The sequence below is a fragment of the Cyrtonyx montezumae genome, unplaced genomic scaffold (genome assembly GCF_038088225.1).
Source record: "Cyrtonyx montezumae isolate F1298 unplaced genomic scaffold, pur_monq_1.0 scaffold_8, whole genome shotgun sequence".
Taxonomy (NCBI): Eukaryota; Metazoa; Chordata; class Aves; order Galliformes; family Odontophoridae; genus Cyrtonyx; species Cyrtonyx montezumae.
The window spans coordinates 98,214,139-98,231,062 of NW_027072089.1; the positions used below are offsets into that span (position 1 = coordinate 98,214,139).

The following is a 16,924-nucleotide window of genomic DNA, read 5'->3' on the forward strand; positions in this document are numbered from 1 at the left end:
ACTCTTAAAAAAATAAAGATTTAAACCGAGTTATTCACTGAGATGTTGTGCAATCAACGACTCAGAAAATGTGAATCTACTGTCCCGTGAACTCTACTTCACCTTTATATAAACACACACTAAATTCTATTGAGTTCAGCTTCTATTTCGTACAGCTAATGAAGTCATATCTACAATGTAGATGAAAAAGAATCGTATTCTACATCACACACCAAAACCTATGGACAGCTGAACAGACAAAGTATTCTCAAAGTTAGATGATGCTTAATTCTCAGAGTGCTTACAGAAGCCCAATGAACAAGTTATTAGCTATGCTCTGGGCTGAGATGCTATAAACTTAAAAATGAAAGTAATCCGGTTGAAGAGCAACCAATCAACCAAAGGATTCATCATCCACAGGATTTACTGTAAGAAGTTTTCTGAAGTCAATATCAGATAGTGGAGTAGCTGACGAGGAGAGGTGTGCTACTTGACCTTGTTCTTACCAACAAGGAAGGGCTATTCAGGGATGTGTACTCAGGTTGGGATCCAGCAATCATGAGATGGTGGAGTTCAACTCTACTCTGCCCTGGTGAGGCCACATTTAGAATACTATGTTTAGTTCTGGGCTCCCCAGTTCAAAAAAGATGGGGATCTCCTAGAAGGAATCCAGTAGAGGGCCACAAAGATGATAAAGGGCCTGTAACATCTTTCATATGAGAAAAAGCTGAGTAACGTGGGTCTGTTCAGCCTGAGAAAAAGAAGACTCAGGAGAGATATGATTCAAGTTTATAAATATCTAAAGGGAGGTGGGAGGCAAATAGATGAGGCCAGAATTGGTGGTGTGTAGTGACAGGACAAGGAGTAATAGCCTAAAACTTGTACACAGAAGTCCCATATTAACATGTGGAAGAGCTTCTTTATGGTAAGGGTGATGGAACACTGGAATAGGCTGCTCAGAGAGGTTGTGGCGTCTCCTTCTATGGAGATCTTCAAGACCCGCCCAGACCCTTACCTGCACAACTCATTGTAGGGTACCTGCTTCAGCAGGAGGTTGGACTAGATAATCTCTAGAGGTCCCTTCCAACCTCTGTGATTCTGTGATCATGCCAGCAATCTGCTTAATATTCATATGTATACAACCAATTATATTTTCAGCCTGGATAACCTACTTCAGATGAACAAAGTTTCCAGCAGTTTTCCTTATCTCCTTATCAGTTACTTCATTCATGCTTATAGCTAATACAAAGCATAATAATAATCTTTTTTATTTATTTATTTTTATGTCTTATATCAAGTGGGTCTTTGATGCCAAGAGGGGATGATCGGTCCTTTCTTAGATGTTCAATAGAATAATTAAACTGACACTCTGTAGTGATAATTAGGGGAGAAAAAAAAAGCCCACATGTTAAGATGCAGCATTTAGAACTGCAAGAAGAATAAAGACTTTGTAAATACATCTGTAATGAACAAGTTTGAAATAAAAAAATAAAGTTATTTCCAACTTAAGCCATGAATTTTTTTTCTTGGAAAGATCTAAGAAAATGTCACAGTTCTTCACACCAAAAGGGCACAGCACAGTACTCTGAAAGATATCTGGGGACAAGTAGCTAATCTTCAAAAAAGCATTTACATGTCTAATAACTTCCCACAAAGAGTACATTTTGTTCAGATATCCCCTGTACACAAAATTAAGAATTACGTGAGTGTAAATTCATAGAACTTGGTTCCAAAGACAAGGATCAAGAGTCTATTTGGGTTGTGTATGCACACTTCCCTATTAATTAAGTGACCACTGTATGAGGCTCCTAGAACAGGCAGCACATACTTCCATTTCCATAATGACTTATCAGCATATATAGCCACACAACTAGTGCTTATGAGGAACACAGTTCTACTTCACCCAAAAACTGAGGAGAAGAAATTAGGGCAGGCTTCTGAGGGCCTATCATGAGAGTGTGGATAGGCTTGGCAGAATGCTGAGGGAAAGAAATGTGAGAGAAACTAGACCCCCTTGAGTAGAACTAGGGCCATCCTCCATGAAAACTATCACAAAATAGAAGTTCTAGTGATGATAGCTATAAAATGAATGGCGCTAAGTCTGTGGAGATCAGGGGCAATGAACACATGGATTGTAATAGACTGAGGAAATGCAACCCCATCTTGAAGAGGTTAGGATTCACCTTAGCTCCATCGCATGACACAACATCACATTTACATTTGTTTTAGTATCATAAACCAACTCTCCAAGTTATTTTGAATTCCTCTCCCAAAATTCAGAATTGCCCTTCCTCTCCATTAACAGAGCTGTATTCACTTTTTGAATCCTTCATCATGAAACAGAGCAAAATGTAACCCAGCAAGCTCCTGTCTGTATTCCACTTAGCCTGTTTTCTTAAAAGCTCGGTCTGAATGTGAGCCTCCATGTTCCGTAAAATACCTGAGCTGTCTTGTTTCAGAGATCCAGCAAATCTAATGCTTCTCTGAGAAGAGCAAGTAAAGTTTAATTGTTAGAAGCTAATTTTCTTAAGACTTCATTAGCATGTATTTCTCTAGAAATGAATGGGATATATGGTATTTCAACATGTAGGCAGTGTCAGTAACTCAATGTTAAATATCTGCATCACCTGCACAGTGCAGCTCCAACCTTCTAGGTTACACACCTTAACTTTTATTTTTACTTGCACAGACAGCTTAAACACCAAATGCTACAAAAAAGTACATTAAGGACAGTTAGACAATTTACAAATACTGCTACTGAATTACTGATAAAAGAAATACATCAGGATCTCAGGATTTCACTGCTCTGCTTTGCTTGCTGTTTTGATCACCTATTTGAGGAAAAACTTTTACAAAAAATATATGAAGAACATGCTCTTTTTAATTGATCGGGAATGATCAATGACCATCTCCTTTTATGAAGCTCCTGCACCAACTTAAGAGTATGATCAGTCAGTTTAAAGTACCTTTCCACAGTATCAGGTGGCACCATTATTTTAAGTGCAAACATTTAAGTGCAATTGTATGAAAAAAGTTGATTATACTCCGCTTTGCTCCCTGCCATCAACACCCCTATTTTCTCTGTTCAGTCCACCAGGAAACAAGAGGAACCACGATGGGTTCCTGAACAAACACAAACAGCATGTATACAATGCACAGGACGTAGCAGCAGAAGCAGCATATGCTGATCAGACAAAAACTTCAGAGAAATACAACTGCACCGTTCTCAGTGCCTGCCTTACCCCTGCTTAGTCAGACATTGTGTCTAATACTTTTTATCAGAAGCATGAAAACTTGAATTTTAAATACCTTTAAAGCTCTGAAGCCCCTCTCACAGATTCAATTTTTAATATTTACTGTGAGCCAGAGAAAGATTATAAAAAATAAGGACAGATAAGTTATCAAGTTTTTTTTACTTAGAATAAGCTAAGGTAAAAAATCTGACAGAATAAAGTTTTCTGCCATTGTGCTTGGATCACTCAGTCAACAGCAATCCAAAAGTGCCTCCAGTGTCAGGAAAGCATCCATGAAGACCCATGTGTAGGAAGCAATTGGGACAATTAGTGGCATATTCAGCTACCTCAGAGCCAGAGCAGGGAGGTTAAAAAGATATTCACTTGGTCAAGAAAAGCGGTGTTATTTACAAAATCTTATGCATTTCCCAGAATTTTGCATATCTTCTAGCCTCTGCAAGTACAGCCTTGTCTCAGGAAACACAGGAAACAGTTAAAGCTGGTTTTCTTTTTAGCAGACTACTAATGGGTTTATCCTGTAGCTCCCAAATCCTTCTGGGTTTCCAAAACCTCAAAATCCTCTTTTTCACCCGCACAACTTTCTATTTCCACCCTGAAAATTCTGTAGCATCCCCTACACAAGCATTTCCAAAGTATACAGGGCAACATATAAAATACACTGAAAGTTGCTGTTAAAACAACATCGAGTTTTTAAACACTGCTCAGCTCTACATACAATTCATTTAGCAACTACATGCCTCTTTTAAACAGAACATTTGCTAAATTTCCAGACTGCTGCATGGAAGTGCTGTGAAGATAAAACTAAAGCACAACTTGTGGCAAAGTCCAGAATACTTTGTCTACCTTTAATCAATCTGCATTTATAATATAATATAATAGCAGGAAGTAAAAAAAAGAAGGCCCAGAATGGGGCCAGAATGAAAGATCATTTTTCTTTTAAATTCAATCTGCTCAGGATTAACCTGTCACTAAACAATGAGCAAAATGTCCAAACATTTCTCCAGATAAGAAACAAATCTGTGGCTATATGTCAGCTGTCTGACAGAAAAAAGTCTGACAGTGCAAACCTGCAGACAGGGAGTTCAAAAGTGTGAATAGTTCTCCAGTGCTCAGAAGAGATGCAGAGTTTTCAAAATGAAACACGTTTTGAAGATGGTCATTAATCAATTGGTCTTGCCTTTGACAATAATCCGGTATATTTAGCCATGTCATCTGGTATGCTGTCTTATACCTGCCCAGACTTTTATGTTACTACACATATAGCCTAAAAAAAACAACCCTAGAATTTGCTTCAGGTGACCACGTTAAAACAAATTAAAGACTTTATTGCACCATGATATCAAAGCCAAAGCAATCAATTACACTAATCACAGGAAATGAACATTTTTTTTCTCTGCATCATTCTGCAGCTTTGTTCTGCTACTTCCCTAATTTGGCATCCTCAGTGATAATGTCTGTGCCGTATTCCTACTTTGAATTTATCCAGTTTTGACTTCCAGGTCTTGATTCTTGCTGTCCTTGTCATTACCAGATGAAAGAGCTCTGCATACCTAATCAAGTTACCTCTTGTTGTCTTTGGAGAAATGAATCACTTTCTAGAAATTCCCTCACATTCACAAATCTTTCTTGCCCTTAAAGCAATGAGTTTTGGGGTGTTTTTTCCACACTCCATGCTTATAGAAAAATGAATAAATGTAATTTTAAAGGAATTAAGGAGTCCTACATCTAGGTCACGAGAAGGTTAAGCACTTTGCACATATAAATCAAATTAAAATCTCTGCTCTATAGAGATTAAAGACTGATAAAGGCAGACATATGGCTGCAGACAGGGGAAAAAACATGAGTGGGGTGCCTCACTGACCAACCCAGCAGCCAACTTTGTATTAGGTTTGAGGCCAAGAGTGCCATGTGGAGAAAGTAACCTTCCAACACCTGTCTCACTGCCCCTGACGACAAAAGTAGCATTGAATCATCTTCCTTAAAAGGTGCTTGCAGCAGTTTTGCTCATGTTCTCAAGGACTACACTGGATGTTTTGCCGGAACTCCAAAGTTTACCATAAACACAAAGAGATTATGGCTTTTTACATTAAGAAGTTAATTACAAAAAATAAAAATAAAAAATAAAATATAAAAAGATCATCTCCTGTGGAAAGGGGAGTTTCATTCTCTTTCCTGAGGGACTCTGCCACCAAACAGGAGGGGAGGAATGTCAAATACAAAATATATACGTACAAAAATATAACTCAGATGACTCCACAAGTGACTGACTTTGCATTAAGAAGAATGAGCATATTTAATGTCTCCTAGAATGGAATTTGCTAGTAATGTTTTCAAAGTAACCCTTAAAAGGCCCATCTCTGGAGATATTCAAGGCCAGGCTGGACCAGGCTCTGATCTAGCTATGGGTGTTCCTATTGATTACAGGTGAGTTGAACAGGATGACCTTTAAAGGTCTCTTCCAACTCTTAAGGATTCCATGCTTCTGAGATTCTATTCTACATGTATATGTAAGAATGAATGAGCTAAAAAGCTAAGATAAAGGAGGTTAGAATTTAACTGTTTTATTATACATTAAGATGAAAAATTGCTATATTTTTTGAAATAGCTCCTTGGTTAGAGGTTTTCAGCTTCCTAACAAACACATCCTGACTCTTTAAATGCCTTAGTCTCCAGAAGATTAAATCGCAAGAAGAAACACGAGAACATTAAAAATTCCCTTATCTAATTTTATTTACTACTTCTGGGGCTTTTCTCTATTTAAATGTAAGTGGAGGAGGAGGAGGAGGGTGAAAAGGCAATTAGCTTTCAAGAAAGGGGAAAAAAATTAAATATGACATTCAGTTATAAAAATACCGGATTTGCTGTAGCAAAATGAAAAATCAACCCAGGCATGCCCTCAAGTGTAGAATGCTGAGCATGCAGTGACCAATATTGTTTCAGGGAAAGAAGAGAAAAAACCCTACACTGCACATCGTGGATTCTGCAAAGTGGAAAAAAAACTTCCTGGCCCTTGCAGCAATCAACTTACTCCTTGAAGCATGAGATTTGATTACCTTCATCTCAGCAGGCACAACCATGAGCATTACTACATACCTACTAAATACCCAACACGTTCTATTTGACAAAAGAGACAGTGAGGCCCATTTCAATTCTGCAACCTGGGCAATAATTGCAATGAAATGTACAGCAAGAACATATGTGAAGAGAATAAAAGGAGTTATAATTTATCGGCATTCAGATCTTTCCTGTTGAGGGAAAATGTCCTATAGATGAATGAAATCTAACAGAAGTCCATGAAAATTGAATTCCCCACAACAACAACAAAAAGAAATCCCAGTGAAGAAGTCATCTGATAGAATCTTTAGAACAATACGTATCTCTGACATGTTGCATAGACCCCTGTGGTCTGTCAAAGTCTGAGTGCTATTTCCAGAATCCCCTGTACAATACCCATCAAAGCAATCACAAGGGAACATTTGCAGTTCAACATCTGCGTCCTGCTCAAAAAAATACTCACTCTGACGTGCCTTAACTATAGGATAACTTCAGGCATGCAATGATATTGGCTTATAAATATCCTCAGACTGTGACAGCACTGAGGACAGCTGCCCGTCTGCACACATCATTCATCAACTGTTCATCCATCAGCTAAAATATGGCTTTTTTTTTTTGTTATTATTAACTACAATGTTACTGTCTGCCTATAAAGTTAGTCTGTTGAGAAGATGCTCTTCTCTGAAGTATATACGTCATGTACCAAAACTTGAAGGAAGATGAGGGAAGATGAGGGTTATCTTAGTTTTCATAGCTACTAAGAAGGAAATACAAATGGCCTTGTTTTACCTGCTCTTGGCAAATTTGTCAGTGTATCAGAGCTGTGGAGTGTCAAAGAACCTTACCCTTTAGGAGGGAGATGACTGCAAATGCTGGGGTAAGAATGTTACTGTCTGATGTCAGCTCAAATCCTTTGCTAGGATGGACACAGTGCTTGAAAGAACAAAAAGAAATGGTAAAATATCCTCCTGCTTCCTAAAGGTATTTAACGCAATGGAGCAAAGGCAATATAATCAGCATTAAAGTGCTCTTCATAAATAATGGACCGTCTAGCAGCTTTTATCTACTCTGCACATCAAGGAAGTTTTTACTGTTGAATATTTCATGAGTAAAAGGTGATTTATTGTGGCTTTTAAATTATAGACTTCAGAAACTATTAGAAAAAAGTTCTATATCCCTGTACAATAATGACCAGTTATGAATTTCTAAAGAAACACTGGCAGCTCTAAATTCATATTCTGAAACATAACACTTATGAACTACCAGAAACACCTCCGCCCCAGACATTAGCTGATGATTTTTAAGATGTCCAATCTTATTTATCAACACAGTATTTACTTGCAAATTCCTGAATGTACATTTTCCTAAGATGCCAGTTCTACTTTTTACTTCTCAACAAAATATACTACAGATCATAGGTCACTTAGGATGCACATCTGTGATAGTAATTTTCAAGAAATCTGTTTCCTGTATATCATTGTAGAAGTGTACTTTATTACAGTCTTTGTAAGTTACAGATAGAATTCCACATAAACAAAACCATTAAGGAAGCATGCTGGTAAACAGGCGAATCATCAAGATGAATAAGAGGTAACCTTAGCTCTGACTCCCCTGTGAATATAAAGCTACGATGCAACCTTACTGCCACATCTAGAAACAGATGCTCTGGGGGTGTAGATTAGTGAGACTTCACAGAAAGCACCGGTGCTACAGCTGGTTTCTATCAACAGAAGCACCAGTGCATTTCTCAACATCAAACCTGTCTGTACTACTTCACAGAGCTAAGAAAAGGCACCACAGAAGCTTGCTGCAAAGAAACACACCCATCATCCTCTGGCTTTCAGCTTCAACCACACTAGAGGAAATCGCATGTAAAAGCAAATTCCCTTAGCCAGAGCTTGAGCTATTCCTGGGATATTTTTTTTTGTTTTTGTGTGTACTCTCATGTTTCCAAACTGTAGAGTTATTCTAAAAAAAGATATGACATAATTTTCTTTCTAAAATTAAGACTGCAAGAATGACTTTCATATTTTCTTCATATAATAACTGAGCCCCCAACTCAAAAGGCTGAGAACAAAGAGATCAGAACATGAAAGCTTGTATCTCCAGAAGTTAGAAGCTCGTTCACTCTGTATTAAAATACAGTATTCGTTTCACATTGTTAGAATAAATGATACAGACTAGATGAGCAATCCCAAAATGAATGATTGTATTATTCATAAAGATAAACCCATGGAATGGTAAGAGAAAGAAGTCTCCTGCACAGAGGATAACCAAGTCATTGCATGGAATGGGAACTGATCACTCTGAAAATTATGTGACAGCCCCATTTCATACAGAAGAAATTCAAAGACAGGATGCCCCTTCCCCTTACTCCACTCTCTTCCCTGGAATGTCCGCAAAGTGGTGTTACACAGAAAAAAACTAGTACAATGCATGGAAAAACAAGTATAGTCATTTTGAACGCCAGTGTTCAATATATAGTCATACTGAGAAGAATAAGATCATTGCTTCATGTACCACTGAACTTACTCCATGGTTCTTAGGGATCAAACAAATGGGCCAACTTACGTAGCTCTCCTACTTTCAGGATTTCACACAGCATCTTTGTGAGCTCAATGCTACTTCGGCCAAACGGGCACTCATGCTTGTCTTCTCGACTGCTGTTCTCCAGGACAATCTGAAGTAGGAATCGAAATGGAAAATAATCAATTTGAAGAATCCATCAGCTGAAGCATTGTCCTCTACATCCAACATTTACAAAACATATATCAGGTTGAATTTAATAATTTTTTCATACGCTTTAATCTTTCCCCCAGCTAAATGGCAGGAAAAGTGTTAATAGGAAAAAAAATGTCTAAAGGAGAAATGTTGCTTCTCTATGCCAAAGTGGGAACACAGAAGCAGTGCCACTCCAGTGCAATTCAGATGCTTTGCCATTCCTATACAAAAATGTTGCTCTACACCAGCAGAAGGAATTGCAGCAGGAACCAAAGAGAAGGAAAAGAGAAATAAATAAACTAATATCAAACGTGCAGGTTAAAGGAAATGAAATAAAATGATTTACAGACACGGGCAAACGTAGAACGATCTAGAAATAACAACAGCTACATAGCTGGATTCAGACTCCATAAAAGATTCAAATGAAAAAAATCAAGCTCAGGCCAGTGTGCCCAGTTTCTCCTTTACAGAATAAACTTGGACTTTTGTGAAAATCGTTCAGCAAGCTGTCACTCTCACATCAAGCAATGAACACTGCAAAAACAACTCAATGAAAGATTTTGTATTCCAAGTTGAATGACAGCGCAAAACAAATAGGAGAAAAACATTACTTGGACATATTTGCACCATTAAGTTCTGCTTGATCAGATATCATTCAGAATGAAGCCTTTCTCAGCACTGCAACTATAAAAAGGGATTATACTGCGGGTGAAGGATGAGTTATGAAAATAATACAGATTTAACTGAAAGTGTGAACCTGAAAAGAAAGTAAAATAGGGGCTGGAGGAAAAAAAAGAAAAAAAAAAGATCAGAACAGGTTTGCGATAAGAACTGTCTTTATAATAACAAACTTTGCTACTGGTTTCAAAAGAGGAAAAAAAAAAATACAACCTAAACAGCTACTACACAGCTTGGGAGTGAGGGAGAGAAGAAGAAAAAGAATTTCAAAGGTAAGATATATTGCCAAGCAGCTCAGAAGCTCTCTAAATTTTATTCCCAAACAAGGGTTTAGACACTGTTCTATGATTGGCATTCCGCCTGTCTCCTTAGTTCCTGTTTTCATGTGCTTTTTTTTTTTTTAGTTATTACTATTATTTAATTTCTCAAGTTTGGCAGCAAGGAAAGCTTCCAAAAAAGTAAAACAACACTGCTTCCTGACGTGACAGTTGTGCTCCTCTCTAGAAATCCTGGAGTCCCCATTAAATCTGGATTTGTAAAAGGCTCCAAGGCTGGAACTTTGCCCAAAACAACCTCGTGGTGGAAAGCAGGAGTGATGCATCACTGGATGCCAGCAAAACCTTTCCACTCCCCCAGGCCTCCGTTGTGACTGTCACATACCCATGCCCTCTCATGGGCACAAGCCTTTGCTGTCAGACAGTTAGTAAAAGTATAGAAAAGGGAGAAAAGCCAAAAATATGTAGGGAAGTTATTTGCTTCACATGGCATGCCCACATCTCTTCATGCAAAAGTATCTATTTTAGTACAAAAGGCAACCTCTTATAGTTACTCCACTCCTAACACCCTCGAACGTTGCTATTCATGTTGCGAAAGTGGATAATTGCTTTGTATTGTACTCCAGTGTTGCCTTTTTATCAGCTAGACTTCCCACCAGAAACTTAGAAAGTTATTGGGGATTTCATAAATATTTGACCCTGCCAACTTGTGCTACACTTTCCAGCAGGGTGTTGTCAGATTCATATTCACCACTCTGCCAAGAGGACCTACTTTACCTTGTAAAATTTTTGGCTCAAATGACATCCGATTGTTCCGTGTCATATCTGGACAACGGCTGTATCAAATCAAACAAACACCCCTGCAATTTTTGGCTTACATTGCTGCTGCCACTGTTCAAGGAACATGCAAATCTGACTTGGCATTCTGGATGAGTCATCCTGCTTCAGTCTCTTTCATGGAGGACAGTGCTACATTTCCAAACCCAAATGCAGGAGCAATGACAGACTGGCACACGCGCAGTGCAAGGCTGTGTCTCAACACCTCCCTGGGATCACGCCTCCTCTTATATTATTATGCATTTTATCTCTCACATAATAAAACATAGAATCTGCATACTGGAGCAGGGGGCTGCTTTGACACAGACTTAGATACAACAGAGAAACGCTGGTAATAAAAGCAGTGAAGAGGCAAAATGAAAGGGTAAGGGGGAGGGGAAGGGAAGCACTCAGATCAGCAAGCCTGCTGGCTTCTGGCAAAAGCATTTTGTTGAGTTTCACATTAACTCGACACATTAACATTTCATGAGCACATAAATATTTAATGGTGACACCGTATATGCATATAATGTAAAGCAGAATTACAACAATCAATAAGAATGCCAGAGAAACAGTTAAGGAACTGCATATTGCGAAACAGCAAATTAAATGGCAATTTGAGTATGTAAAGCAGCTTTGAAATGATCCTCACTCACACCCTCTGCAAGCATCATCTTTTACAATTTGTTTTTGCAAAATAAAGCAGAGCTGACAGATTATATTTCTGCATGAAAAGAAGATGGAATGCCCTTTACTACATTTAAATATCTGTAGGTAAATTTGACAGATATGGATCTTCTGTTAAGCAAGAGCAATGGTGAGGCTGGGGAGGAAGAGCTTCATATAAATACCTAAAAAGAAGCCTTTTCTAATCTCTGCAACAGATTTACAACACTCATTAGGATATTTGTAATACTCTTTTCACGACTTCACGACTCATATCCTGTTCTGAAGTAAAACGCTATAAATATAGCTAATAATGGCATAATTTTATTCTTACTTCCTTTATCAATGTGGTTATAGAGGAGAAATAAGCAGGGGTCAGACATGTTTTCTCCATATAGTAGTGGAAATTGTCAGGAAAAGCATAACAGAGCTCTAGACTGAAAATACTTGTGAATCAAGCCATCAGTACACATTTGTATCACAGTAGTTATTTCAGCAAGGAAAGAAAAGTAGCGTGGAATTCACCAAACTCACACAACCTTCATTCAAATGTAGGCTTATCATTAATACTCATGAAGTGCCTATACCCCTATTATCTCTGACCTTCTTCCCACCTTACAAATCCAGCACAGTGAGCTGTAGATCTACCAGACACTTCACAATAGGTAGGTACAATTGCTAAATTTTGCTTTGGGGGGAAAGAAATCTTCGAAGGCAAAAACCACGGATGTTGCAGGAGATCTCTGGGCACTCTGACCATCTTGCCTCAATCCTCCCTTGGCTATGGTCTACTTGGCAGCATTTACTTTGATATTAGGCCTTTTACAATAAGGCAAAGCAGAAAATAAATATGTGTAACAGGCAAAAATATAAATCAATAAATAAATCATCAACAATTTTCTTTGAGGAACACTAACCAAAACAAACAAACAAAAAAACAACATTCAGTCATGACTCTCAAGTAACTGATAACAAAAGGGAGAAATATTACCCAGAGAGAGCAGCCAGGGAAAGTCTGAGTGATGATAGGATGGAATGGGACGCGAGAAAGACTTGGAAAAATGAAGGAAATGAAATTATTTACAAACAAAAAGAGAACAGAAATATGCAACTCACGAAAAAAAAAAGATAAGAAAGAATGAGAAATGCGTAGAATGAGAACAGAGAACAAAATCACATTGCAAGAAGTAGATAAATTAAATCTGAGAAGGGGAAAAAAGAAGGTAATATTTTTTTTTTTAAAATGCAAAGAGGTGAAATTTTTAAGGGAAACCAGTGTTACCCATGTACTTGGTTATTTCTACAATTGAAACTGTACCCAGTAAGACATGGAAATTTGAAAGCAGTTACAGTAGAATTGAAGTCTGTACAATTCTTACTATTTTTAGGTTACTAACAATGAATTCTCATTTACAATTTCCTGTTGTAAGTGAAAGGGAAATAATCCCCAAGCAAAAAAAAAATTAAAAACAAATAGGCAAAAAAATATACACACACAAAAATAACAACAGAGTGCTCAGAAAGAGAAATGAAGGCTTAATATTGTTTCCAAGGTAAACATTTCATGCAGTGCTGATTAGCAGCTGCTGACAGCTGAATTTCTTCTGGGATTTAGCCATGTGAATTACCTTAAGTACCCTGTTTCCTCTAAAGTCAAAAGTCTTCTCAAGAAGTGGAAGGCAGTCTTTCAGCACCCAATTGTCCAACAAAAATTTAGAAAAATAAAGAGTATTCATCCTTAAAAAATGTATTTTTAAAATGCAATTTTTAAAACACATTTTTTTGGTACTACTCCTTGTATTATAATTACTGGTGCTCAACATCACTGAGGGAAAACTCACCTATCTTTACAAGATATACACTAGTGGCATGAGCAATAATATAAAATAAATTCAAATACCATGCCAACATCACGAAGGAATAATTCAAAATTTCCAGTAAAAGAAAGAAACACAATCAAAAGTTTTTCTCACTTTACAGCAGAAAGATTCACGTTGTTTCTTTATGATCTTCCACTGAATTATTCATTGAGTCCATCACTTCCTCAGGAGCACAAAACAGATTCCTCAGGGAGGCAATGAACTAAATGAAGAATATTTTGTATTTGACTATGATGAACTTAAAAATCTGCATCACCTTCAATAATGAAGCTTATGCTTGCAATTGAGAGTTAATGACTGATGAAAAACCCTGAAGTTTTGAAGACAGGTGTAACAGTCAAAAGCTTTCTTTTCAGAATTCAGGAGAAAAAAAACAAGCATAAACATTGCTCCTTCACAGGGAATATCAACTTAGCCAACCCCTTAATCTCTCACATTAAAGATGAGAATGACTCAGAATACGCTGCCCACAGCAACTGCAGAAGTAATACTTAGATTTCTGAACCAACCTCATTGCCTGGCAATGGAATAGAGATTCATTATGACTGGGAAGTAAATGCAGGGAGCAAAAGACAACGTGATCCAGTATAGGTGCAGCAATACTTACAACAAATCCCACAGCTGACAGTTCAACAGGCCTTGCCTATTAGAAAGGAACATTTCCCCAAATCCACTTTATTGTACTGTCTCTAAAATGATCCTGTGTTAACACAGACCAAGTTTCCTAGCAGCCTGTTGTAGATTAGTATCAAGAGGTGCAGAGAGCTACATACTAAATATGCTAAAAACCTGCCTAGACTCTCAAAATGAATTATCTGGCAGCATTTTCATATATTTATTAAAAAAAATAAATAAATAAATCTCAGGGATACTCTTCCTTACTTTTGACACTGCTTTTCCTTCTCCTAAGCTTTCTTATCACAGGCAGCAGGCTTCACTATTCCCATTTCATTCAGACACCTTAAGTAACTCCAGGAAGCAAATCCTAGGGATGTGCTTCCTGAAGAGGATAAATGACTGCTGCAGGCAGATTTACTTCACATTTATCCTCTTTTCCATTTTGCTTTCCTCTTAAGGCAGCAGTATATCTTCCTCAACTTCATCATCAGCATTCTTTTGCGATCCTCCGCTCAGCACTGTCGCCTCTAACCTCTTCTGTTATCTTCATTATTTTATTTTCAATTTTCCATGTCTCCTCTCCCCTTCATCTCAGTCTTCTTTTGGATTCCTGAGCGACATCAGAAATCCCTCACGGCAAAGCTAAAACAAAGCAACAATTCTGTCTGCCCTCCTCCGGTAAGGGCTTGATTTGCCATTTGTCAAGCCAAGATTTGAGGGATGAGCTGAGACATACGGGGAATGGGGAATGGGAAAAAAATAACCAAATTATGTTGTTGTATGACAGTGTGTGGGTACCAAGATGAATTCAAACTATCCAGGTAACATTACAGGCAATGTTAAATTCTGCAGCCATAAAGTACTTCTAATGCAGATAGCTACTTAAAAATAATCTTCTTTTATACCTTGGTGTTCTCCCCTCATCTTTCAGAGCAAACCAAAAGTTAGCGTCAAACTATTCGAAGTGAAATGTGGATGGTTCTTCAGTTGCTCTACATGAGCAGCTCCACCTAAGAATTAACTCTGCTTCTCACATAAACACCTTAACATAAAGCAAAATTGCATTTCTGTATTTTCTAGAAAAGGCTAACCATACAGTGACCCATCTTCAAGTGCTGTATAGCTTCGTTCTTCCTTTTCCACTCCCTGAGAAAACAACCAGATCACAGTATTTCTTGGTGACAAGCCTCAATAAAGATGAGAATTGTCAGCTGCCATATTGTCTTCAGAAGCTGCACCAGGGTCTGCTCTTCACATACCACAGGCCCAGGCTTGATATCTTGACATTTCTCCTCCCTCCATGCCCCATACAAACGTGAAAGGACAATACATTTATCAGCCCTCTCCTTTTTCAAGAATCTACAGTATCTGCTTAATGTAGCAAGTTCTTTAATCTTCCATTTTTTTTCCCCACAGTGTGAAAAGGCCCTCCTGGTGCTTTGTTACTGGATACATGTGAGAAGCATCAGGCTTTGTCTCACATCAGTGAGGTCAGCAGCATCACAAGAGCTTCAAACTGAGTAAATGAGAAAAATCTGTGCAACTCCATAGCTATTCTTCTCTCTGCAGGTATGGCAGCTGGGAATCATCAGGTACAGACAATTAGGCCTTGTGTGGAAAATTACATTGTCTCAGGAGGCACACCAGGAAGACATACAGAACAAAGCTCGCGTTTCTCACTACCTTTAGAGGAACAGAAATAAATTACATTCCTTTCCAGTCATTTCTGGAAAAAAAAAAAAACAACAAAAATAGCATGGCAGAAATCAGGCTCAGTTTTATTTCAGAAAATGCTGAAATTATATGTTGGACTACTCATATCTGATCGGGCTAGAATGAGTAGGCATGAAGAGACTTTGTGAATTGGCGGAAGGATGTGTAGGCAGTCTCCTATACAGCAACTGCATGGATTAGAAAGTATCCGACACGCAGCCTGCCTGTGACTCAACCCATTTAAGTTCTGAAAGGTCTCTGCAGCATGACAGCAATCTTCCTGCCTGCATCACAGGGGCTCACAAACAGCACCTGCTCCTCCAGTGTGACTTCTGAAGGCTTCAAGGGAAGAGAACTTCAACCACCCCAAAAGCAGAAGCTCAAATAGCTGCTGGGGAAGCATCTCTGCATCACAGCTGTATGAGTAACTGATTTGCCAGCTCAGCAGGTTCAGAGGGAAGGGGATTTTCTATTTCTGACCCTAAGCTGGCTCAATTTCTAATTTTCAGTTAGTCAAAATAGCTATCAGCTCGAAGTCCAACGTTGTTTTAAATACAAGATCAATGAGCTCAACTCTGCAGAACGTATTTCAATATTGTTTTCCCACCCTGATGGCAACAGTTTTCTGCCAATTTTACATGTAATATCTAACCAATATCGGCATGAAATAGATACAATTGTTAGGAGAAATGCAAAACATCTTCTGTAGATGTGGCACGTGAATTCCAGGCTACAGTAAGATGATCTCTTTTGATGGAACACTTAAATTTTCACACTGAACATACAAAGAACCTGCTCATCGAAGAAATGGCAAAGGATCCAAGCGGGCGGATAGCCAGTGCTCAGACCTGGAGCTGCTACATCTATTTGTGATTTCTACTAGAAGCACCAATCTTTTGTGCTTAAACAAAAAGAAAAATGTAGACAAGACGCCAACTTCTACGTTGTCTGAAGTAAATTCATTAGAATGTGACTCGCAGACCCCACCAGAGGCAATCATGTACATGACTTTTCTGAGACTTCCTTTCTGTAAAACACAATAACCTCTAGCAAAATTCTACATTCCCTCCCAGACACACATTATCACAGTATTTAGATGCCTGTGAGGAAAACACAAAATAAAATAATATTTCAATGGTTGCAAGTTAGGTGTAGTTCTTCTAAATTCAGTTATCCTATTGGCATCTTCTCTTCCTGCATGAGAAGCCTTGAATTAGCCAAGATCCAAGATAAATAGCAGCCCAATCACAACAGGAGAATTAGTGTTGTT

General features: G+C 38.1%; 1 protein-coding gene across 4 annotated transcripts in view; it reads right to left on the minus strand.

The window, feature by feature from the left end:
• LOC136058699 (engulfment and cell motility protein 1) overlaps nucleotides 1–16,924 on the minus strand; it is a 188,360-nt gene that overhangs the window by 38,013 nt on the left and 133,423 nt on the right. For all 4 annotated transcript variants that reach the window (XM_065752356.1, XM_065752355.1, XM_065752354.1 and 1 more), the window contains one exon: nucleotides 8,859–8,967. In XM_065752356.1, the coding sequence (XP_065608428.1) occupies nucleotides 8,859–8,967 (109 nt within the window). The remainder of the gene's footprint in view (nucleotides 1–8,858; nucleotides 8,968–16,924) is intronic.